At 45.1% G+C, this 24,863-nt stretch overlaps 1 protein-coding gene across 2 annotated transcripts; it reads right to left on the bottom strand.

Annotated features, from left to right (window-relative positions):
• Nucleotides 1–1,085: 1,085 nt before the first annotated feature.
• Nucleotides 1,086–24,793, bottom strand: LOC119921727 (amine sulfotransferase-like). Of its 2 annotated transcripts, none has more exons than XM_038741783.1 (7): nt 24,672–24,793; nt 17,102–17,275; nt 12,604–12,812; nt 9,715–9,841; nt 4,948–5,042; nt 3,260–3,440; nt 1,086–1,288 (listed from the first exon to the last, which is right to left on the bottom strand). In XM_038741783.1, exons 2-7 carry the CDS (start codon nt 17,262–17,264, stop codon nt 1,164–1,166), a joined length of 900 nt encoding a protein of 299 aa, XP_038597711.1. In that variant the 5' UTR covers nt 17,265–17,275; nt 24,672–24,793; the 3' UTR covers nt 1,086–1,163. The 2 variants fall into 2 exon arrangements, with proteins under 2 accessions (XP_038597711.1, XP_038597716.1); XM_038741788.1 differs by lacking the exon at nt 24,672–24,793 and adding an exon at nt 20,932–20,994.
• Nucleotides 24,794–24,863: the final 70 nt, after the last annotated feature.

Below are 24,863 nucleotides of genomic sequence, written 5' to 3'. Positions count from 1 at the left end.
GTGTCCTCCTTCCGCAAATCCGCCAATCTAGCTCTCTTCCTCCCTTCAAAGCCCTACTGAGAGCTCGCCTCCTCTAGGATGCCTTCCCAGACTGAGCCCCGTCCTTCCTCTCCCCCTCCTCCCACTCCCCATCCCCCCACCCTACCTCCTTTCCCTCCCCACAGCACCTGTATATGTTTGTACATATTTATTACTCTATTTATTTTACTTGTACATATTTACTATTCTATTTATTTTATTTTGTTAATATGTTTTGTTTTGTTGTCTGTCTCCCTCTTCTAGACTGTGAGCCCGCTTTTGGGTAGGGACCATCTCTGTGTGTGGCCAACTTGTTTTTCCCAAACACTTAGTACAGTGCTCTCCACACAGTAAGTGCTCAATAAATGCAAATGATGGAATGAATGAATACTATTTGCCCTCTCTCATTCCTGCTAGGTCTGCTCCACTGGGGCACAGAGAGCATTGAGTAAGGTAGCAGGCACCATCACAAAGGAGATGCAAACGTTTTTCAAACACAGGGCCTTTTTAAGGCAAAACGGTGGGGAGTGTGTTGTGGAAGGGAGTGGGGGCAGGAGGAGGAAGAGGGATGGAGGAAACTGCGGTGGCAGTAGCCAACTCGGGGACAGGGATGTGCTGGCCTTCCTCCTTCCCTCTGAGCTTTGAATGTGCTAAGTCTCTGGCGATAGGGCAGCTAGGTTTTTCGCCACTCAGAGTTGACCTTCCCAGTAGGTGGGGTAGAGGCATCATCAGGGACGCCTCTGGGGCTACAGCTTCAGCGTCTGCCCACTCAGCCTCTTTGGGTTTCTTGAACTGTCCTGCAAAAACAGAGCTGGGAAGTGACCACATCTCATCTCCCGCTGGAGGCATGGAGTCAAGGCTGTGCAAGGAGAGAGTAGGGTGGTGATGGGCAGAGTGTGATGGACACCTATATTGTCCAGCCCCTCCCCACCACGGGAATAGCTTGCCAACCAGAGCAGGTCTTCTGGGCTTCCAGCCTACCTGCTCAGAACCGAGAGGTATTCAGAGTCTACCACAGGGCACAGATGAGATACAGTCTTATCAGAACAAATAACTCAGATAGAGGATTCCGAGATCTACAGCGCTGTGCTGGAACACATCTATTTAATTCAATTGTAAATGATTGATTTTCCGCAGCATGGCATCTAAAGATCTTCATTCATATCCCAGATGAACTTCAAAGGTAAATCTTTCATCTGCTCCTGAAAAACCTTGTCGAATCTCTCACTTTGAGACACAGTCAAGCAATTTTTCCAGTCCCCAATGATGCCTGGAAGGGAGGAGAAGAAATCTAGCATTTGTATGTAAGATAACCAAATGGGGAGAAGGGTGTTATATACTCATTTTTGGATAACGATAAAGAACCTGAGAAAGAAACTTTTAGTAGTGGATCAATTTTTTGGATTCCCAGTGGCTTTTAGGCTCAGTTTCCTTTATAATGATGGCATTTATTAATTGCTTACTATGTGCAGAGCACTGTTCTAAGTGCTTGGGAGGTTACAAGACGATCAGGTTGTCCCAAGTGGGGCTCACAGTCTTCATCCCCATTTTACAGATGAGGTAACTGAGGCTCAGAGAAGCTAAGTGACCTGTCCAGAGTCACATAGCCGACAAGTGGCGGAGCCTTGGATTTGAACCCATGACCTCTGACTCCAAAGCCCATGCTCTTTCCACTGACCCATGCGGCTTCTCTGCTTCCTTTAATAAATGGCCCACTAAATTTGAGGGTACACTAGTGGAGTATTTTGAAACCAGACATTTACAAATAAAAGACCACATTGTTGGTCTCCAGTGTCAAAGCAATTTTTCCTTCCAGTGGAATGGAAATCCCCTAGTTGGATGACCTATGCATTGTGATGAACCCATTTCTGAGTACTCCATCCTATTTTAATGTAAAAAGTGGTCAGTGTCCAAGTTTACCAAAGTCTTTCCCATCCTCATCACATATGCTCTTGGCTGAGCATCCCTTAAGCACTTAGATACTCAACTCAACCGCACACACTTATATACATAGCACTAGATTCTTACGATTTCCTCTACCTGTAGTTTATTTTAATGTTTGTCTCCCCCTGTAGCTTGTAAGGTCCTGGTGGGCAGGAATCATGTCTCCCAAACTCTATTGTATTGTACTCTCCCAGGTGCTTAGTTCAGCGCTCTGCTCACAGTAAGTGCCCAATAAATACCATGGACTGATTGACTGATGGAGAGAGCTGACTGCAGGGAATGTGTCTGATGTTGTATTGTAATAATAATAATAATAATAATATTTGTTAAGCTCTTACTGTGTGACAAGCACAGTTCTAAGAGCTGGGATAGATACAAGGTAATTAGCTTGTCCCATGTGCAGCTCACAGTCTTCATCCCCATTTTACAGATGAGGTAACTGAGGCACAGAGATGTCAAGTGATTTGCCAAAAGTCACACAGCTGACAAGTGACAGAGCCGGGATTAAAACTCACGACCTCGACTCCCAAGCCTTTGCTCTTTCCACTAAGCCATGCTGCTTCTCCCAGAGTTCTGAGTACGGTGCTTTGCACACAGTAAACGCTCAATAAATATAATCGAATGAATGAATGAACGAATTGAGGGTCTGAAAGCTAATGATCTGGAGTTTGTTTGATATGGAGAGGAATGAGTACCACAGGAGGTTTTTGAGGGGCGGGCAGACACATGCAGGATGGCGTTTTCGAAAAATGATCCAGGCAACAAAATGTAGTACAGACTGGAGAAGAGAGAGACTGCAGGCCAATAGATTGGCAAGGAGGCTGATACAATAGTCAAGTCAGTATATGACAAGTGCCTGAGCCAGAATGAAGACTGTTTGGATGGATTTATACTTCCCAAGCGCTTAGTCCGGTGCTCTGCACACAGGAAGCACTGAAGAAATACAATGGAATGAATGAATGAATAAGCACTGGAGGAGATACAAGACAATCCAAACTGTCCCAGTCCTTGTTCCATATGGGGTTCACAGTCTAAGAAGGAGAGAAAATAGGCATTTAATCCCCATTTTACAGATGAGAAAACTGAGGCACCAAGAAGTTAAGTGACCTGTCCAAGAGCACAGAGTAAGTGAAAATGGTTGAGCCGGGATTAGGACCCAAGCCTAGGACTCCCAGGCCTGTGCTCCTTCTATTAGGCTACACTGCCTCCCCTCTGAATCCAGCTAACCCAGGAACTTCCTTCTGGTGACAGCAACTTCGAACAAGCCCTGAAGTTATTGGTTTCCAGGCGGTGATACCTTTACGAAGAAAATCTTGTTCGTGCGTCCTTCCAAGTTCTCTAGCTATAGCGTCATAATTCGCTCTGGGATCGTTTTTCATGTTCTCGAAAGTTGCTTGTTTCACCACAGACTCCACATCTTCATCTGTCAGCTTCTTTCCCAGGAATTTGCTGATCTTTAGAACAGCATTTCTGAGGTCCTAAGAATTGAATTTACATGGACATCCATGAAGCACAAACAAGAGCTCACACAAATAAATACCCCCAACCCAGGAAATTTAAAGGGGGCCCCGTAGTGTAGGCTCAGAAGAGCTATGGGAACACAAAGTCTAGGTTTTAAGAGCTCTCCTAGACATGGCCCGAGGAATGAAATTCCTCTCCTTATCATCATTGCTATCATCATCATCATCCTGCTTTATGCTCTCTGGGAAATTACCAGAAGTGAGGAACACAGTCCTGGCTCTTGAGAATTTTACTATCTCTTGGAACAGGGTCATTTTTAGCTAGGTGAGGAGTAGGGCAAGGATTGACAATAAAACTCATGCTAGGATTAGAATTAGGGGGTTGGCTAAGGGTTGGGGCTATGGCATTGTTGAGGCTATTAGAGCTAGAGCAAATCAATCAATCAATCAACCGTATTTATTGAGCGCTTACTGTGTGCAGAGCACTGTACTAAGCGCTTGGGAAGTACAAGTTGGCAAATGATAGGGTTATGAGTTAGGAAGGAAAGGGGGTTGGATTGCTTGTCTACAGTAATCATCATTTTTGCCTCTATCAGTCCCTGAATGTATGACTTTTTAATGTTTTGAAATTATATCTCTATATCATAGATTATGTGTTTCTAGAAGGCAGAGTCTACATCATGCATTTTAGTACAGTGCTCTACGTGCAAAAGATTTTTTCATGGTATCTGTTAAGCACTTACTATGTGCCAGGCACTGTACTAAGTGCTGGAGTAGATGCGATTTATTCAGATTGGACACAGTCCATGTCCCACATGGGGCTCACAGTCTTACTGTTCAATTTACAGATAAGGTAATTGAGGCACAGAGAAGTTAAGTGACTCACCCAAGGGCACGCAGCAGACAAGTTGGGGAACAGGGATTACAACACAGGTTCTTCTGACCCCCAGGTCTCTATCCACTATCCTCTAGGCCACCTTGCTTCTCTAAATGCCATGGATGTAGATGCTCAATAAATACCATGGACACTTAAGTGTATTTAAGATTACTGAAGTCTATTTGAGGAAAATAGTGTAATGCAAATCTGTGAAAAATTAATTTAGATTATTTTAAATTCACGGCCATGGATTGCTATCTCAGGAACTAGCACATTGCATGAGCTCACATGTCTCTCTCACTTATCTTAGCATGCGCTTTGTCACCTCTCTCTTGTGAATCATGACCAGCGCTTGTAAAATTCTTGGTGATTTTAAAAGAAAAAGAATTGTGACTATGTAAAGAGAAATCATACACATTGAGGATGCCCTTCAATTGATCAATTAAAATCCAATTTATTGTGTGCAGGGCACTGTACTAAGCGCTTGGGCAGATACGTTATAACAGAGATAGTAGACATGTTACCTGCCCACAAGGAGCTTAGTCTAGAGGGAGTGGATTCCCTCCAATTCAAATTCAGCATCAATCTAGGGCATATTGGAGAGTGGGTCATGGAATTGGAATTAGAGTCCCTGCCCCATCATTTTACCTTCTTCATCTCCTCATAGGTCAAGAAGAGAATATTGAAGTTATTCTTGTGACTGTACCAGCCCTTGATATGGTCAAACCACAAATTGGCCAACACTGTTAAAAAGAGCAACACAATCCAGGGTTAGCTGATATTTTCCCAAATGTGTTTCTTCCTAGATGGCTTCTCAACCTAGAAAATGCATTATTTCCTTTCTCATGGATAAACTCAACTATATTACCATTGGTCTTATACACAGAAAGAGAAACAGCGTAGACATGAAGCACCACATACTTGTTGAATTCATGGGTCAGCTGATTTTGATTGGAAGAAATAGTTCCTGCTCCAACATCATGTAGTTGCTTTGTTCAAACACCCGCTGTCTTCGGATCTCAATTCCATGAGTTTGAGATCCTAGCTTCTATCTATCATATCCAGTCTTAATTACTCTATCAGCCTCCACCTTCAGACCTCCATGCCTCCTCTTCACTCTGTACTTCCCCATACTTCACTCTGCTGCCCCGATCATTATTCTCAAAAAGCATTCAGTCCACAATACCCATTTCTCTGCAAGACTCTCTTCGGGGTGCCCATTCACCTCTCCATCAAACAGAAACTCCTTACCATGGCTGTAAAGCACTCAATCAGCTCAGCCCCACTTACCTTCCCTGGCTGATTGCCTATCACAACCCAGGCCACACTCATCACTCCTCCAATGTCAACCGTCCCACTGCACCTCAAGTTCAACTACCTCGCTGCCGACCCCTTGCCCAAGTCCCACTTCTGACCTGGAACTCTTCCTCCCCTTCATATATGACAGAACGACACTCTCCCCACCTTCAGTGCCTTATTAAAATCACATCTGCTCCAGGAGGCCTTCCTCAACTGAGCCCTCATTTCCCCTACTCCCTGCTCCTCCTTCCTTGCCTATGCACTTAGGATCTGTACCATTTGAGTACTTGATATTCACCCCACCTTCAGCCCCACAGCACATATACACAACTGCGCAGCTCATTTTAATGTCTGTCTCCCCCTCTGAACTGTAAGCTCTTTGTCGGCAAGAAATGTGTCTACCAGAAAAGAGCCCAGTCCTGGGAGTCAGAGGACCTGGATTCTAATCCTAGCTCTGCCACATATCTGCTGTGAGACCCTGAGCAAGGACCATAATTATTGTAAGTACCATATTATTACATTAATTATTATTATAAACCAGGACAACAGTATTGATAGAAGGGATCCTGGCCTAGTGGGAAGTGTGCCTCAGTTTTCACATCTGCAATACGGGAATAAGACACCTACCCCTTCATTTCTCCTAGATTGTGAATCCTGTTTGGGATTATCTTCTATCTACACTAGTGCTTGGCAAATAGCATTTAATGAATACCACTATTGATTAATGGTCTAATAGGCCTAATGTAGGCCTGAGCCAACTACGTAGACTTGGTTTTAAAGTTTGTTGCACCTTTTGACTGCTATTCTCTCAAATTGGCTAATGCCTGGTCCCTACATGTATTTCTATCTGTGCAACTGTTCTCTCTTGGGCAAGACACTTCATTTCTCTGTGCTTCGGTTACCTCATCTGTAAAATGGGGATTAAGAATGTGAGCTCCATGTGCAACAGGGACTGTGTCCTGCCTAATTATCTTGTATTTACCCCGGTGTTTAGAACAGTGCCTGGCACATAGTAAGTGCTTGGGAGAGTACGATACAACACAGTGGGTAGACACAGTCCCCGTCCACAACGAGCTTACAGTCTAGGGTGGGAAGACAGTCACTAATATAAATAAATAAATGATGGATATGGACATTAGTGCTGTGAGGCTGAGAGAGGGGTGAAAAAGGGAGCAAATCCAAGGGAGGTTACCCTCTTTCAGTAGCCTCCTGTCTTTGTTAATGGTCTACAGGCCTCTTTCCACTCTTGAGAAAGGTGTTAATTTTTATACAGGAATTGGATCAATGACCTCCTCCACTGCGATTTCATCCATCCTAAGATGGAGACAATGAGTACTACACTCATTGTAGACAATGAGTACTACACCAGGTACATCAGGTCTGAAAGTAGAATGGTTAGGTTTTAATTGCAAACTTTTGTTTGTTTTATTTTGTTTGTGTTATTTATAGTCTTCCTGAGAAAGCACTATTGGCTCCTCACTATTAGCTTCAAATTTCTCCATCACCTTGCCCCTTCTTACCTCACCTCCCTTCTCTCCTTCTACACCTGAGCCCACACACTTCGCTCCTCTGGTGCTAACCTTCTCACCGGGCCTCGATCTCTCTTGTCTCACCACTGACCCCTGGCCCATGTCCTGCCTCTGGCCTGGAATGCCCACCCTCCTCGAATCTGCCAAACAATCATTCTTCCCCACTTCGAAGCCCTACTGAAACCACACCTCCTCCAAGAGGCCTTCCCAGACTAAGCTTCCTTTCCTCAGCTCTCCCTCCTCTGCATCACCTCAATTAGCTCCCTTTGCTCTTCACTCCCCTCCCTGCCCCACAGCACTTATGTATGTATCTATAAGTCTATTTATGTTGATGCCTGTTTACTTGTTTTCATGTTTGTCTCCCCTCCTCTAAGACTGTAAGCCCACTGTGGGCAGGGATTGTCTTTCTTTATTGCTATATTGTACTTTCCAAGTGCTTAGTACAGTGCTCAGTACACAGTACCACTCAATAAATACGATTGAATGAATGAATGAATGAAAAAGGAAACTACTTGGTGTTCAAGTTACAGTTCCATGCTTCAAAGGAATCCAATGTAAACCAAATGAAATGTCTGATTAGAGATGCAAACCAATATAAAGCCAACAGGGGCCCTCAGGATCACTGCTTTTGAACTAATATGAAGCCCAATTCACTCCCCTTGGATCCTGTGATCCCTACAGTTCTCTGCCTTATGGATTGGCTGCCAGTCAATCAGTGATACTTTTTGAGGGCTTCTTGTGTTCAGGCCACTGCACTAAGCAATTGGGAGAGAACAATACAACAGAGTTGGTAGACAAATTCCCTGTCCATGGGAAGTTTACAATCTAGAGGGGGTGATAGTAAAATAAATTGAGGTTCCATACGTAAGTGCTGTGGGACTGATGGTGGGGAGAACATCAAGTTCCTAAAAGGCTCAAATCTAAGTGCAAGGCCAATTCAGAAGGGAGAAGTAGTAAGGGAAATGAGGGCTTAATCGGGGAAGGCCTCTTGGAGGAGATGGCAGCATGGCTCAGTGGAAAGAGCGCAGGCTTTGGAGTCAGAGGTCATGGGTTCAAATCCCAGCTTCGTCAATTGTCAGCTGTGTGACTTTGGGCAAGTCACTTAACTTCCCTGGGCCTCAGTTACCTCATCTGAAAAATGGGGATTAAAACTGTGAGCCCCGCGTGGGACAATCTGATCACCTTGTAACCTCCCCAGTGCTTAGAACAGTGCTTTGCACATAGTAAGCGCTTAACAAAAACCATCATTACTATTATTTAGAGAAGCAGCGTGGTTCAGTGGAAAGAGCCCGGGCTTTGGAGTCAGGGGTCATACATATATATATATATATATATATATATATATACATATAGTGAATATAGTAAAATTGATGACTCTTCATTCTCAACATACATCCTCAAGTCAGATCATTTGCTCAGCTAGTCCTAATGACCAGGCCACATTGAAAGAGGACAGAATGGCTATTATTCAGCAAACTGCAACAGCAATTTGGCAAAAAGCCTTTGCTTGAGATCTCCAAGCACTTACCAGATCCTGCCTTGACTCCTGCATCAGCCTCTTCACTGACCTCTCTGCTGCCTGTCTTCCCCTCTCCAGTCCATAATTCACTCTGCTGCCCAGATCGTTTTCTTAAAAAAAAGCTCAGTCCACATCCCCCCTCTCCTAATAAACCTCCAGCGGCTGCTCATCCAGCCCTGCGTCAAACAGAAACTCATTACCGTAGGCTAGAATTCATTCAATTCATTCAGATTTGCTGAGTGCTTACTGTGTGCACAGCACTGTACTAAGCACTTGGGAAGTACAAATCGGCAACATAGAGAAACAGTCCCTAGGCAACAAAGGGCTCACAGTCTAGAAAGTATCCACTAGTTATAAGTCACTCAATCCGTTCTCCCACTCCTGCCTTGCTTCTCTGATCTTCTACTAAAACTCAACCTCCATTTCACTAGTATATCAACTTAATCACTGTACCCTGATCTCAGCTTTACTGCCATCAACACATTGCCCAAGTTTCTCCTTGGGCCTGGAAATCCCTCACCCCTTCATATCTGGCAGTCCACCACTCTCCCCAACTTCAATTTCTTGTTCAAATTGTATGTCCTCCAAGATGCCTTCCCAGACTAAGGCCTCATTTCCCCTATCCACCCTCTCCTATGTGTCGATTCTGAACTGTGTAACCCTTAAGCGCTTTTAGATTACCCCAACCTCACACCACTTAATGCAAATATTTTTAGACTCTACTGATTCCCTTATTCCTAATCTATTTTAATGTCTTCCTCCCCCTGTAGACTTTAAGCTCCTTGTATCTAACTATTCTATTATACTGTACTTTTCCAAGCTCTTAGTAAGGTGCCCCACAAATTTCACTCACTGATGGATGCAGCCTAGGCAATTATATGATGAAAACAAAGAGGTCTCTTGTCAAAACATGGAGGCCTATGTACTTTCCCAAGGTCCTGGGAAGGTGTCCAGTAAATATCACTGATTGAAAGGATGCGGCCTCGCTGATTACATTTTGAAGACAAAGAGCTCTCTTTTCCAAAAATGGAAGCTTATGTCTTTGAAGGAAAATGAACTGATCATTACCATCTCCTGCTAAAAATCTCTCCATGAAATCCTCCATTGTGTCTGATGTCTGTAGTTTTGTCAAGAGTTTTGAGAAATGATAAAATGAGGTCATAACATCCTTAGGGTTTCGGTACACGTATATAACCTGTAAATTAAAAGACACCATTTTAGATGTGAAATATCATTATCATACTTATGGTATACCATCATCATTATCATTATTTAGACTGTGAGCCCACTGTTGGGTAGGGACTGTCTCTATATGTTGCCAACTTGTGCTTCCCAAGTGCTTAGTACAGTGCTTTGCACACAGTAATCGCTCAATAAATACGATTGATTGATTGATCAATGGGATTTCTTAAGGATATTATTGATCTAATTTTTCTTGATTATATCTATTTTTTTGATCATATTCATATTATTTTATGAATCATGAGATGCTTACAATGCATCTTATTCTCCTCTACTCAAGTTCTTCTCTGGTTGGGATTTTTCTAATCTAATTAAAGAAATAAACAAGCTTTACCATCCTCCCTGTCTCACAGACCCATAACCTTGGCATTGTCCTTAACTCAAGTCTCTCACAAACTGCATATTCAGTTTGACATCAGATTAATCAATTTATTAAGTGCTTACTTGTGTGTGTGTGTGCGTGTGTGTGTGTGTGTGTGTGTGTGTGTGTGTGTGTGTGTGTGTGTGTAGAACTGTACTAAGAGGTTGGGAGAGTACAATATAATAAAGTTGGTAGACATGTTCCCTGCCCACAATAAGTTTACAATCTAGAGGGGGAGACAGATGATAATATAAATGTTATTTATAACATATAATTTATAGACATGTTCATAAATCCTGTAAGTCCTCTCCTCACATCTCTAGAATCCTGCCCTCCATTTCCGACCAAACTGTCTCCATCCTTTTCCAAGCACGTAGAGTATGGGCCTGGGAGTCAGAAGGTCATGGGTTCTAATCCTGCCTCTGCTGCTTGTCTGGTTTGTGACGTTGGGCAAGTCACTTCACTTTTCTTTGCCTCAGTTACCTCATCTGCAAAATCGGGATTAAGACTGTGATCCATATGTGGGACAGGGACTGCATCCAACCCGATTTATATGTATCCAACCCAGTGCTTAATACAGTGCCTTGCACAAGTAAGTGCTTAACAAATACCATTATTATTATTATTATTTTCCAACTTGACTACTTTATCGGCTTCCTCAATGACTTCCCCTCCTCCAGCCTACTCCTCACCCCTAACAGTAACTACTTCACTCTGCTGCCTGGATCATTTTTCAAAAATTCGTTCTGCTTATTCATTCAATGGCATTTCTTGAGCACTTAGTGTGTGCAAAGCACTGTATTATATCTCCCCACTCCTCAAAACCCTCCAGAGGTTGTCCATCCATCTCGGCATCAAACAGAAACTCCTCAACATCCCCTTTAAGGGACTCACAGCTCTCTACCTCTTTCTTATTCTTTTCTCCTCCCTTACTACAACTCCGAGAGCACATTTCTCCCCTTTAACACCAATCTACTCAATGTACCCCGATTTCATCTCTCTCCCCTCTGACCTCTGATCGAGTCCTCCCTCCTGCCTGCCTCCCCCTTCAACTCTGACAGACCACCATTCTCCCCACCTTCAAAGTCCTACTAAAATTGTTTCTTCTAAAAGAGGCGTCCTCTCACTAACCTCTCTTCTCCTCACCTTATTTTCCCACCCTTCTGCATAAACTATGTCCATGGGTCTGTACTCCTTAGACATTTTGCTACTCACTTCACCCCCAGCCCCAGAGTGCTTATGCACATATCCTTATATTCTGCTGCATCTCTTATTTGTAATTTATTTTAACGTACATTGTAAACTCCTTGAGGGGAAGGATAGTGTCTACTAATTCTATTGTACTGCATTCTCCCAAGTTCTTAGTGCTCTGTCCACAGTAAGCAAACAAAAACCATTGATTGATTGATTAATTAAAAACTCTCTCTATATATAGATAGATATAGATATAGATAGCTATAGATATTGATAGAGAGATATAGATCTCTCCATTTTTCGTGGTGACTGAAGTGAGAAAAGCATGGATAAATGAAATCATTTCATTAAAGGCAATAGTTTTGATTTCTTCCCCCTCAAATACTTTGCTAAAGCTGTTCACAAATAACGAAATCGACAGGCTTGAGTGGCTCCTTCCATTTCCTCTGTCCCCCTGGTGGGGTGAGAGGGCCAGGTGTCAGTAAGTGGGGTTATGGAAATAGTAATAATAGTGATGGTATTTGTTAAGTGCTTATTATGTGCCAAGCACTGTCCTAAGCAGTGGGGTACATACAAGATAGTCAGGTTGGACACAGTCCTGAGATTCTGGGGCTCAGAATCTCAATCTCCATTTAACAGTTGAGGTAATGAGGAACAGAGAAGTAAAGTGACTTGCCCACGGTCACACAGCAGACATATGGAGGAGCCAGGATGAGAATCCAGGTCTTTCTGACCCCCAGCCCTGTGTTCTGTCCACTAGGACACACTTCTTCAATAATAATGGTACTTGTTCATCATTTGTTCATTCAATCGCATTTATTGAGTGCTTACTCTGTGCAGAGCACTGTACTAAGCACTTGGAAAGTACAAGTCGGCAACATATAAAGACGGTCCCTACCCAACAGCGGGCTCAGAGTCAGAAGGGGGAGACAGACAACAAAACAAAATATGTGGACAGGTGTCAAGTTGTCAGAATAAATAGAAGTCAAGCTAGATGCACATCATGAACCAAATAAATAAGTGCTTACTATTTGCCAAGCACTATTCTAAGTGCTGGGGTAGACACAAGTTAATCAGGTTGAAAAGAGTCCCGGTCCCACATGGGGTCATACTCTTAATCCCATCCTATGCAGACATTAAGAAGTAAAAATGTTGCCTACTTTGACTTTTTGGCTCTGCACACCCTTGGGCAACAAATTGTAAGGCAGATGGGTGCTAAAGACTCGAGGGCTTGGCAGGAGGGTATAATTAGCCTTGCGCAGGTTGTACTCAAGCCATGGGGCTCTCTCTATGTTCTCCAGATTTTGCATTCCGTTCCGATGTTCATCAGATAAAATTAAATTCACTACCTGCTGAGTCCAAACAGTTCCTGTAAAAAGGAGAAAGAAATACCATTTTATTCCCCCCAAATAAGAAAATGATGGATTACACACTGTCTTCTCCAATCTATTTTCTCCAGATGTGAAAAAACAAAAGGAGTATCCAGTGTAGCTAAAGGTAAAACTAGCAATTGCTTCTCTTTTCCTTAAAGGGCCAGGAGGCCCAGTGCCTAGATCTTAGGGCCCATCACAGTGCTGCTGCTGTTGCTGCTGTTCAATCATATTTATTGAATGCTTACTGTGTGCAGAGCACTGTACTAAGCACTTGGGAAGTCCAAATTGGCAACATGTAGAGATGGTCCCTACCCAAAAGCGGGCTCACAGTCTAGAAGGGGGAGACAGACAACAAAACAAAAGAGGTTGTGGGGTCAAACAGTAATAATAATAATAATAATGGCATTTGTTAAGCACTTACTAGGTGCGAAGCGCTGTTCTAAGCTCTGGTTGCGGGGGGGATAGAAGGTGATCGGGTTGGCCCACGTGGGGCTCAGAGTCTTAATCCCCATTTTACAGGTGTGGTAACTGAGGCACAGAGAAGTGAAGTGACTTGCCCAAAGTCACACAGCTGACAAGTGGTGGAGCCGGGATTAGAACCCATGACCTCTGGTTCCCAAGCCTGTGCTCTTTCCACTGAGCCATGCTGCTTCTGGTATTTCATATGCACTTACTATGTGCAAAGCACCGTTCTAAGTGCTGGAGAGGATACAAGGAGATCAGATTGTCCCATGTGGGGCTCACAATCTTCATCCCCATTCTACAGATGAGGTAACTGAGGCACAGAGGTGTTAAGTGACTTGCCCAAAGGCAAACAGCTGGCAATTGGTGGAGCTGGGATTGGAACCCATGACCTCTGACTCCCAAGCCCGTGCTCTTTCCATTGAGCCAAGCAGCTCCTTGGAATTCTTATGAAGGATGTATTTACTTACTTCTTGCCTTCAAGTAAGAAATTCAACCAATATCCCAGAGGAAGACCCAGATCAAATACCCTCAGAAGCCAAAACAGAGGGATTGGATCCGAGCCACTCAGTAGGAATAGGGGCTCAGGCAGACTCAAGGAAAGAGGAGACAAGCAAAAATGCAGAGGAAAAATGTAGGAAGAACCAATTCTGGACCGTTTACTCTTGTTTACTTTGCCATCGGTGGACAAAATGCGGAAAGAAAATCAATGTGGTCCTAACTGTGGGTTTTCTCCTCCAGGATTGATAGATGATTTCTCCTGGTGCTATCAATTGGAATGACTTCCTTAGAAAAGAGAATCTGAAAGAGCAATAAGACCAACTTCAAGTATGGGAGAGAACAGATCCAGTAACACCATAAGGAGCATTTACATGCAGAATAGGGAGCGATCTTTATATACACATAGTAGGAGAGCAGCTTTGTTCTGATCATCATCATCAATTGTATTTATTGAACACTTACTGTGTGCAGAGCACTGTACTAAGCACTTGGGAAGTACAAGTTGGCAACATATAGAGACAGTCCCTACCCAACAGTGGGCTCACAGTCTAAAAGGGGGAGACAGAGAACAAAACCAAACATACTAACAAAAAATAAATAAATAGAATAGATCTGTACAAGTAAAATAAATAGAGTAATAAATATGTACAAACATATATACATATATACAGGTGCTGTCGGGAAGGGAAGGAAGTAAGATGGGGGGATGGAGAGGGGGACGAGGGGGAGAGGAAGGAAGGGGCTCAGTCTGGGAAGGCCTCCTGGAGGAGGTGAGCTCTCAGTAGGGCCTTGAAGGGAGGAAGAGAGCTAGCTTGGCGGATGGGCAGAGGGAGGGCATTCCGGGCCCGGGGGATGACGTGGGCCGGGGGTCGATGGCCGGACAGGCGAGAACGAGGCACGGTGAGGAGATTAGCGGCAGAGGAGCGGAGGGTGCAGGCTGGGCTGGAGAAGGAGAGAAGGGAGGTGAGGCAGGACGGGGGGAGGTGATGGACAGCCTTGAAGTTGAGAGTGAGGAGTTTTTGCCTGCTGCGTAGGTTGATTGGTAGCCACTGGAGATTTTTGAGGAGGGGAGTAACATGCCCAGAGCGTTTCTGCACAGAGACGATCCAGGCAGCAGTGTGAAGTATAGATTGAAGTGGGGAGAGACAGGAGGATGGGAGATCGGAGAGGAGGCTGATGCAGTAATCCACTCGGGATAGGATGAGAGATTGAATGAGTAGGGTAGCAGTTTGGATGGAAAGGAAAGGGCAGATCTTGGTGATGTTGCGGATGCGAGACCGGCAGAATTTGGTGACGGATTGGAGGTGAGGGGTGAAGGAGAGAGCGGAGTCGAGGATGACACCAAAGTTGTGGGCTTGTGAGACCAGAAGGATGGTAGTGCCATCAACAGTGATGGGAAAGTCAGGGAGAGGGCAGGGATTGGGAGAGAAGACAAGGAGTTCAGTCTTTGACATGTTGAGTTTTGGAAGGCAGGCAGACATCCAGATGGTGATGTCCTGAAGGCAGGAGGAGATACGAGCCTGGAGGGAGGGAGAGCGAGCAGGGGCAGAGAGATGTAGATTTGGGTGTCATCAGTGTAGAGACGATAGTTGAAGCTGTGGGAGCGAATGAGTTCACCAAGTGTGTGAGTGTAGATAGAGAACAGAAGGGGACTGAAAACTGACCCTTAAGGAACCCTTACAGGAAGGGGATGGGAGGGGGAGGAGGAGCCCGCAAAAGAGACTGAGAGTGAACGGTCGGAGAGATAAGAGGAGAACCAGGAGAGGACAGAGTCTGTGAAGCCAAGTTTGGATAGCGTGTTGAGGAGAAGGAGGTGATCCACAGTGTCAAAGGCAGCTGAGAGGTCATGGAGGATTAGGATAGAGTAAGAGCCGTTGGATTTGGCAAGCAGGAGGTCATTGGTGACCTTTGAGAGGTCTGCTCTGTCAGGCACTGTACTAAACTCTGGGATAGATACAAGATACTCAGGTTGAACGCAGACTCTGTCCCACATAGGGCTCGCTGTCTTAATCCCCATTTTCCAGATGAGGTAACTGAGGCCCAGAGAAGTGAAGCGACTTGCCCAAAGTCACAGAGCAGAGACATGGCACAGCCAGGATTCGAATCTGCACACAGTAAGCACCCAATAAATACGATTGAATGAATGAATGGATCCAGGTCCTTCTGACTCCCAAGCCCATGTTCTATGCCACATTTCTTATTTGCTTATTTGTTCTGGGAGGATTTAGGTCTAGAGGAGGAGACAGACATTAAAAATGAGCCTCAAGCCTTTCAAAGGAGACTGATCCATTCCTGGGACAGTTGCCAGCTGGCTGACGTTCATGGCCCAGGCCCCTCTCCCGAGGGAACATTACTAGCCGGTCCTAGAATTTACCACACTTCACCTAGTGTCTCTACACAATTGGCAGTTTAGCAGTGTGGCTTAGTGGACAGAGCCAGGAGTCAGAAGGAACTGGGTTCTAGTCCCAGCTCCAACGTACGTCTGCTATGGGACCTTGGGCAAGTCACTTCACTGGACCTCAGTTACTTCATCTGCAAAATGGGGATTAAGACTGTGAACCCCATGTGGGACAGGGACCCACCTGACTAACTTGCACTTACCCCGGCACTCAGAACAGTGCTTGATACATAGTAAGCATTTAACAAGTACTGTCATTATTATTACCCCTAGCACTATAATCGTTAATATTAAGGACAGTGATGTGCCCTATATGCTAAATTACTGCAAACAGGAATTGCATTTTATTGTCTAATCCCTTAAACTCCAGGACCTCTTACATGATAAATGAAGCGAGTACTCTACAGGAGCAGCTTGGCTTAGTGGCAAAAGGACGGGCTTGTGAGTCAGAGGTCGTGAGTTCTAATTCTGCCTTTCCCACTTGCATTCATGCATTCAATTGAATTTATTGAGCACTTACTGTGTGCAGAGCACTGTACTAAGCGCTTGGGAAGTACAAGTCGGCCGCATATAGAGACAGTCCGTACCCAACAACGGGCTCACACTTGTCAGCTGTGTGACTTTGGGCAAGTCACTTCACCTCTCTGTGCCTCAGGGACCTCATTTCTAAAATGGGGATTAAGACTGTGAGCCCTATGTGGGACAAACTGATTACCTTGTCTCTACCCCAGCACTTAGATCAGTGGTTGGCACATAGTAAGTGCTTAACAGATACGATCATTTTTTTTTTTCTCATTAGGCTCTGAGACAGGCTGCCTTCAGGTAGGCCTATTCAGGGGAAACTCCACACAGGTTCAAAAGCTCATGAAAAATAAAAACACCTGGCTTTGAAAAAAATGGATCAGAGACATTCCCTTTACCCACCTGATTTTGGATAGGTGGCTATAAAGATATCATTGTCTCTGATTTCGAAGTCCTCCATGATTTCTAGAAACTCTGGATTAACCATTGAACGCATGAAGTTAAAGTCTTTAAACCTCAGCACATATAAGTCCCTCCTCTGCTCTGCAGTCTGTTCTTCAGCCATGATGCAATGCTCTACAAAGAAGAACAAGTAGTTACTTCATAAATTTCAATTAGAGTTGTCAGCTTCCACCCCTTTCCCTCAACTAGAGTTCTGAGAAGGACAAGGAGAGCAATATTCATTCAATCGTATGCATTGAGCGCTTACTGTGTGCAGAGCACAGTACCAAGCGCTTGGGCAGTACAAGTTGGCAACATATAAAAACGGTCCCTACCCAACAGCGGGCTCACAGTCTAGAGGGGGAAGACAGACAATAAACCAAAACATATTAACAAAATAAAATAAATAGAATAAATATGTACAAGTAAAATAAATAAATAAAGTAATAAATACTTACAAACATATATACATATATACAGATGCTGTGGGGAGGGGAAGGAGGTAAGGCGGGGGGATGGGGAGGGGGAGACAGAACAGTGGCCCATAGTAAGTGCTTAATAATAATACTAATGGCATTTATTACCAGTCAATACCCATTTTACAGATGAGGGGACTGAGGCCCAGAGAAGTTAAGTGTACATATTTACTATTCTATTGATTTTGTCAATATGTTTTGCTTTGTTGCCTGTCTCTCCCTTCTAGACTGTGAGCCCGCCGCTGGGGAGGGACCGTCTCCATATGTTGCCAACCTGCACTTCCCAAGCACCCAGTACAGTGATCTGCACACAGTAAGCGCTCAAAAAATACGATTGAACGAATCTTCCCTCCTTCATTTACTTATTCATCAGCTCCTCCCAAACAGGGGTTTATTTATGCTCAAGTCCTAACTGAGAAGCCTAAAAATTGATCCCCGGAATAGAGGAACAGTCAGGTCTGCTTATGGTGTATTTACCCCAGCATTTAGTGCAGTGCTTGACATCTAATAAGCATTTAACAGATGACACAATTATCATTATTATTACTGAATTCCTGTACTGGTCATTTTTTTGTCATATCCTTTCACTGGGCCTACCCAGGCCCAACGCGGCATTCCTCAAAGAGATTCTTTGAGCCTTGGAAAGATCACAGGTCCTCCGGTGGGGATTGGTAGTATACCAGCATTTCACTGACAGAAACCTCCCTCTGAGCAGCAAGTCCTGAGACAACTGAAGCAGCCTGGCCTGGTGGATAGAGCGTGGGCCTGGGAGTTCTCCCAGTTCTCCCATTTGTGGGCAAGGAATGCGTCTGTTTATTGTCATCTTGTACTCTCCCAAGCGCTCAGTACAGTGTTTGCACACAGTAAACACTCAACAAATATGTTCAAATGAATGAATGTTGGGTGACTTTGGATAAGTCACTTGACTTCTCTGTATCTCAGTTAGCTCACCTGGGATTAAGACTGTGAACCCCATGTGGGACGGGGACTGGGTTCAACCCCATTATCTTGTATCTACCCTAACAGTACAGTGCCTGGCACATAGTAAACAATACCAAAAAAAAAAAAAAAACGAAGTGGGCTAGGAAGTGACTTAACCGAGAACATCAAGCCGAATCGGCCCCTTCCCCAGTGGGGATGTGGTCTTCTGGGAGTCGGAGATTGGTGGGAGAGAGGGGAAGCAACCTTCTGGCCAGGCCCAACTCTAAGGTCTTGTTACCTCATCTGTAAAATGGGGATTAAGACTGTGAGCCAGATGTGGGACAGTGACTGTGTCCAACCTGATTCGCTCATATCTCCCAGAGCTAAGTTCAGTGCCTGGCACATAGTAAGTGTGTAACCAATACCACAATTCTTATTATTACTCTTAATAGGGGGACAAAGGTACAGATGCCCAGGCTGTGCTAAGAAGGGAATGAGTTCCACCCTGTTCCTGCCACTAAAAGCAAAGATACCAACACCCAGAGGCTGGGGGTGGCAAAGGACAAAGATGAAAAGGAGGGCAAGGAGAGTACGTGGTCGGGGGGGAAGGCCCACACAGGGAAGAAGAGAGCAGCAGCAGTAGTAGCAGAAATCAGCTGGCGCGTGCTCATATGGTGGATATCCAGGTATTTGTCTGGTGGCCTGGCTTACTGGTGGCCTGACTCTCTAGTGGCCTAAAGGTCTGGGGTGTCCAAAGTAGCTGCGTGTGTCCTAATGGAAAGAGCACAGACCTGGGAGCTGGAGGACTGGGGTTCTAATCGCTTCTCTAACCGCTAATCCCTTGTCTAATCGCTTGTCTAACCCCCCCCCACCCCAGGCCGAGCGGCCTCCTCATGGCGGCGGCGAGGTCAGCGACGGGCGGCGAGGCAGGCGCTGCTCCGACCGCCACCGACTCGCCGCCGGGACGATGGTGAAGTACTACCAGAGGGGGACCGGGGTCGGGAGTCAGACGGTGACCAGGGCCAGGAGGCTGAGGACAAGCAGCAGCAGGAGGAGCAGCAGCAGCAGCAGCAGCAGCAGCCACCCGCGTGTCTCTCTGCCCAGAAGGCCAGGTGCCCGCTCTACAACCAGAACCAACACACTGAGGCAAAGGCCGCGGGACGGCCCAGCCCGCACCCTCCGCTCCTCTGCCGCTAATCTCCTCACCGTGCCTCGTTCTCGCCTGTCCCGCCGCCGACCCCCGGCCCACGTCTTCCCCCGGGCCTGGAATGCCCTCCCTCTGCCCATCCGCCAAGCTAGCTCTCTTCCTCCCTTCAAGGCCCTTCTGAGAGCTCACCTCCTCCGGGAGGCCTTCCCAGACTGAGCCCCTTCCTTCCTCTCCCCCTCGCCCCTCTCTCCATCCCCCTCATCTTACCTCCTTCCCTTCCCCACTGCACCTGTATATATGTATATATGTTTGTACAGATTTATTACTCAATTTATTTATGTATTTTACTTGTACATATCTATTCTATTTATTTGATTTTGTTAGTATGGTTTTGTTCTCTGTCTCCCCCATTTTAGACTGTGAGCCCACTGTTGGGTAGGGACTGTATCCATATGTTGCCAACTTGTACTTCCCAAGCACTTAGTACAGTGCTCTGCACACAGTAAGTGCTCAATAAATACAACATTGATTGATTGATTGTCTGTTGTGTGACCTTGGTCAAGTCACTTCACTTGTCTGTTCCTCAGTTACCTCATCTGTAAGACGGCGATTAATAATAATAATAATGATAGCATTTATTAAGCGCTTATTATGTGCAAAGCACTATTCTAAGTGCTGGAAGCACTACTCTAATTGGTGGGCACTGCTCTAAGCTCTGGATTAAGACTTTGAGCCCAATATGGGACTGGGCCGGCATCCAACCCAATTACCTTATATCTAGCGCAGCACTCAGTACAGTGCCTGCGACGTAGTAAATGCTTAACAAATACCACAGTTATTATTATTTGGACTCTGCTCAGTTTTTTCAGAATTTCCACTGGATTGGCTGAACTGACTGCTGCCAATGGTCAGATTCTCCAGACAGAAAGGAGCCTGTTTTCAACTTCAATGGCACCGCTAGAACCTGGCTCCAAATCCAGGACCAGCCCTGCCCTGCTCTGGGCTATGACCTACATCCAGCAAGTTTCCAGTCGAAGGCCAGCCATGGTTGGTTGAATGAGAAATTGTCGAAAAACAGAGTTTCCAAAAAATGCAAATCAACTCACTAAGACATTCAATCCATTAAGCATCTGGGCTAACAGGAGATCCCTAACCAGTGGGATTTCACATTTGGTGGTCCCACAGGCAGCTGAAAGGCAGAGATTTTTGAAAGTGTAGTCTTGATTCAAATCAAGGATCCAATTTACCTGCATCAAGTAACTTCCTCTCCCTTGCACTCCTCCTAGAGTGCTCCAGGTCCCCCCTGCAGCCATACTTGATGAGCACATGGGATAATTTTAATGTTTTTCCCTTCCGTGATGGAAGCTGAAGTCAGCAGAGTACAAAGGGTAGAGAACGGGTTAGGGCAGGTGAAAAAAATCCCGAACTGTGAGACTCCAACCCTTATCCTGAATCCTTGAAAGGGGTCCAAGATAAAGAGAAGCCAGACCTGATCAGATTTACCAAAAAAAGTCTATAATTATAATGCAAGTCTATACACCACTGTACATACACACGTACACAAAATTGCCTAAAGTGTGTTGATTACTTCATCTGCCTCCTTGCTGATCTCCCCGTCCAGTCTCTCCCCAATTAGAAGTAGCACGGCTTAGTGGAAGGAGCTCGGGCTTGGGAGTCAGAGAACGTGGGTTCCAATTCCGGCTCCGCCACTTGTCTGATGTGTGACTTTGGGCAAGTCACTTCACTTCTCTGTGCTTCAGTTACCTGATATGCAAAATGGGGATTAAGACTGTGTGCCCAACGTTGGACAACCTGACTACCTTGTATCTACCCCAGTACTTAGAACAGTGTTTGGCACATAATAAGCGCTTAACAAGCACCATAATAACTATAACTTCACTCTGTTGCGTAGGTCATTTATCAACAAATTCACTCAGTCCCTGTCTCCTCACTCCTCAAGAACCTCCAATGTCTGCCCATCCACATCCTTGACTCCTCTCTCTCGTTCACCCCTCACATCCAATCCATCACCAAAACCTGCCGGTCTCACCTCCGCAACATCGCCAAGATCCGCCCTTTCCTCTCCATCCAAACCGCTACCCTGCTGGTTCAATCTCTCATCCCATCCCGACTGGATTACTGCATCAGCCTCCTCTCTGATCTCCCATCCTCCCATCTCTCCCCACTTCAATCCATACTTCACGCTGCTGCCCGGATTATCTTTGTGCAGAAACGCTCAGGGCATGTTACTCCTCTCCTCAAAAATCTCCAGTGACTACCAATCAACCTACACATTGGGCAAAAACTCCTCGCTCTCAGCTTCAAGGCTCTCCAGCACCTTGTCCCCTCCTACCTCACCTCCCTTCTTTCTTCTACAGCCCAGCCCGCACCCTCCACTCCTCTGCTGCTAACCTCCTCACTGTGCCTCGTTCTTGCCTGTCCCACCATCGACCCCCGACCCACATCCTACCCCTGGGCTGGAATGCCCTCCCTCTGCACATCAGGCAAGCTAGCTCTCTTCCTCCCTTCAAAGCCCTACTGAGAGCTCACCTCCTCCAGGAGGTCTTCCCAGACTGAGCCCCCTCCTTCCTCTCCCCCTCCTTCCCCTCCCCATCCCCCTGCCCTACCTCCTTCCCCTCCCCACAGCACCTGTATATATGTTTGTACATATTAATTACTCATTTATTTTACTTGTACATATTTACTATTCTATTTATTTTATTTTCTTAATATGGTTTGTTTTGTCGTCTGTCTCCCCCTTCTAGACTGTGAGCCTGCTGTTGGGTAGGGACTGTGTCTATATGTTGTCAACTTGTACTTCCCAAGCGCTTAGTACAGTGCTCTGCACACAATAAGTGCTCAATAAAGATGATTGAATGAATGAATGAAAGCACAAACTCCTTACCACTGGCTTTTAAGCACTCAGCCGGCTTGCCCCATCCTACCTCACCTCACTAATCTCCTGCTCCAGCCCAGCCCACACACTTTGCTCCTCTAGAGCCAACGTACTCACTGGGCTCTGATCTCATCTATCTTCCCGCCGACTACCTCTTTCCTCCATCCTCCCCCAGCCAGGAACTCCCTCCGCCTCCATATAAACCAGACCACCACTCTCCCCACCTTCAAAGCCTTCTTAAGTTCACATCACCTCCAGGAGGCCTTCCCTGACTAAGCCCTCTTTTCCCTAGCTCACTCTCCCTTCCGCATCATTTATGTCCTTGGATCTGTGACCTATGGACATCTGATATTTGCCCCATCCTCAACCCCACAGCATCTAAGTACATATCTTTGAATTACTCGTTATAAATTACTTATTCATATTAATGTCTGTCTTCCCCTCTAGACTTTTAGCTCATTATTGGGCAGGGACCATGCCTGTTAGTTTTGTTGTATTGTTCTCTCCTTAGAGCTTAGCACTTGTAGTAATTGCTCAATAAATACCATTACTTGATGGATTGATTGTGTGCATCTCTCTGTTTCTATCTTTCACACACACACACCAATCTATATAGTGGACCCCGACTCCCAAGGAATGCCCAAAAATGAAAAAGCTTGATAATGATACCACTTACAACCCCTTGTTTCCTTTTCAGAAGTTGAAGTGGATGGTCAAATCGAGAGAAAATAAAGCCATTTGAGACCATGGATGGGAGAACCCTCACCCACACTCAGGAATCTTGGGATCTTTCCTTTAACATTCTCACCTCTATGAGCGGTACTCTTAGCAGATGGAGTATTGTTTTTTCTCTTTGTCTTCCACAAGGTGAAACTGAGCCTGTTTCCCTTCCTCTGAACCCAACAAAAACCTGTCCTGGCTGATTTCAGGGCCTGGTTCATAACACCATATGTTGCCAACTTGTACTTCCCAAGCGCTTAGTACAGTGATCTGCACACAGTAAGTGCTCAATAAATACAATTTAATGAATGAATGAATGAATGAATGAATGAACACTGGCTGCCAAGTTTCTTAATGTGCATTTACTGGAATATTAATACATCCAATCCCCAAACTCGTTCTCAGAAAAATCGGCCAAATAATTCGAGGAGAAATGAACAAGGGAGATAAGTCTGTAGAGGTATTACTGGATGAAACGTTAAGGCTTTTAATAATAATAATAATAATAATGCTATTTATTAAGTGCTTACTATGTGGAAAGCACCATTCTAAGCACTGAGGAGGTTACAAGGTGATCAGGTTGTCCCACGTGGGCCTCACAGTCTTAATCCCCATATTACAGTTGAGGGAACTGAGGCACAGAGAAGTTAAGTGACTTGCCCAAAGTCACACAGCTGACAAGGGGTGGAGCGGGGATTGGAACCCATGACCTGTGACTCCAAAGCCCATACTCTTTCCACTGAGCCACACTGCTTCCCTGCGGCTTTACTGAAAAAGCAGAGAATTGAAGTACCTGGTTCTAAATACCTGTCAAACCCAAACCTTTTTTGACAATTGTTCTCATGAATTGCTTCAATTCTCTGCTTCGAGTTGTGGAGATATGACCAGTATGAGACTGTGAGCCTCATGTGGGAAATGGACTGTGTCAAATTCCAGCTTTGCTAATTGTCAGCTATGTGACTTTGGGCAAGTCACTTAACTTCTCTGTGCCTCAGTTACTTCATCTGTAAAATGGGGATTAAGACTGTGAGCCCAACATGGGACAACCTGATCACCTTGTATTCTCCCCAGCAATTAGAACAGTGCTTTGCACATAGTAAGCATCATTATTATTATTATTACTATTATTATTATTATCTGATTTTGTATCCACCCCAGCACTTAGAACAGTCTTGACACATAGTAAGCACTTAAGTACCATCATTATTAGAAGAAACCTTCTCAGACTTGTCTTGGGGAAAGGAAAACAAAATTCAAAACCTCTGGACAGGAAAAAAAATCATTGCTGATATTGAACCTGCCAGTCAATTGCTCTTGTGCTGAAGCACACATAGTTCCCTAAGATAAATTAGGGTGTTTAGAAATGATTACCTTTTTGTGCTGGCTTTACTGCTTGGCAACCCGACTGCTACTTGTACTCATTCACCTGCAATATGTAAGACAGATATAATTCTCAAAGCAGCCAATACAGCAGATGCCGAAGAGTCCCTTGTTTCTTCCTAAGGGGACTGTGGAAACTGGTCAGGCCCTTTTTATACTCCTGCCCTCCCAGCACTTATCAGT

This window comes from Tachyglossus aculeatus, chromosome 2, assembly GCF_015852505.1.
Source record: "Tachyglossus aculeatus isolate mTacAcu1 chromosome 2, mTacAcu1.pri, whole genome shotgun sequence".
NCBI lineage: Eukaryota > Metazoa > Chordata > Mammalia > Monotremata > Tachyglossidae > Tachyglossus > Tachyglossus aculeatus.
This window is presented reverse-complemented; position numbering and strand designations above follow the sequence as displayed.

What these genes read in the sequence shown, in the direction of transcription:
- LOC119921727 (XM_038741783.1), bottom strand. Translation starts at nt 17,264, where the DNA reads ATGGCTGAAGAACAGACTGCAGAGCAGAGGAGGGACTTATATGTGCTG. An exon ending in CCTATGAGGAGATGAAGAAG is followed by an intron (nt 3,441 to 4,947) that starts GTAAAATGATGG and finishes TTCAATTCTTAG; the next exon opens with GACCTCAGAAATGCTGTTCT. An exon ending in ACAAGATTTTCTTCGTAAAG is followed by an intron (nt 1,289 to 3,259) that starts GTATCACCGCCT and finishes CCTCCCTTCCAG; the next exon opens with GCATCATTGGGGACTGGAAA.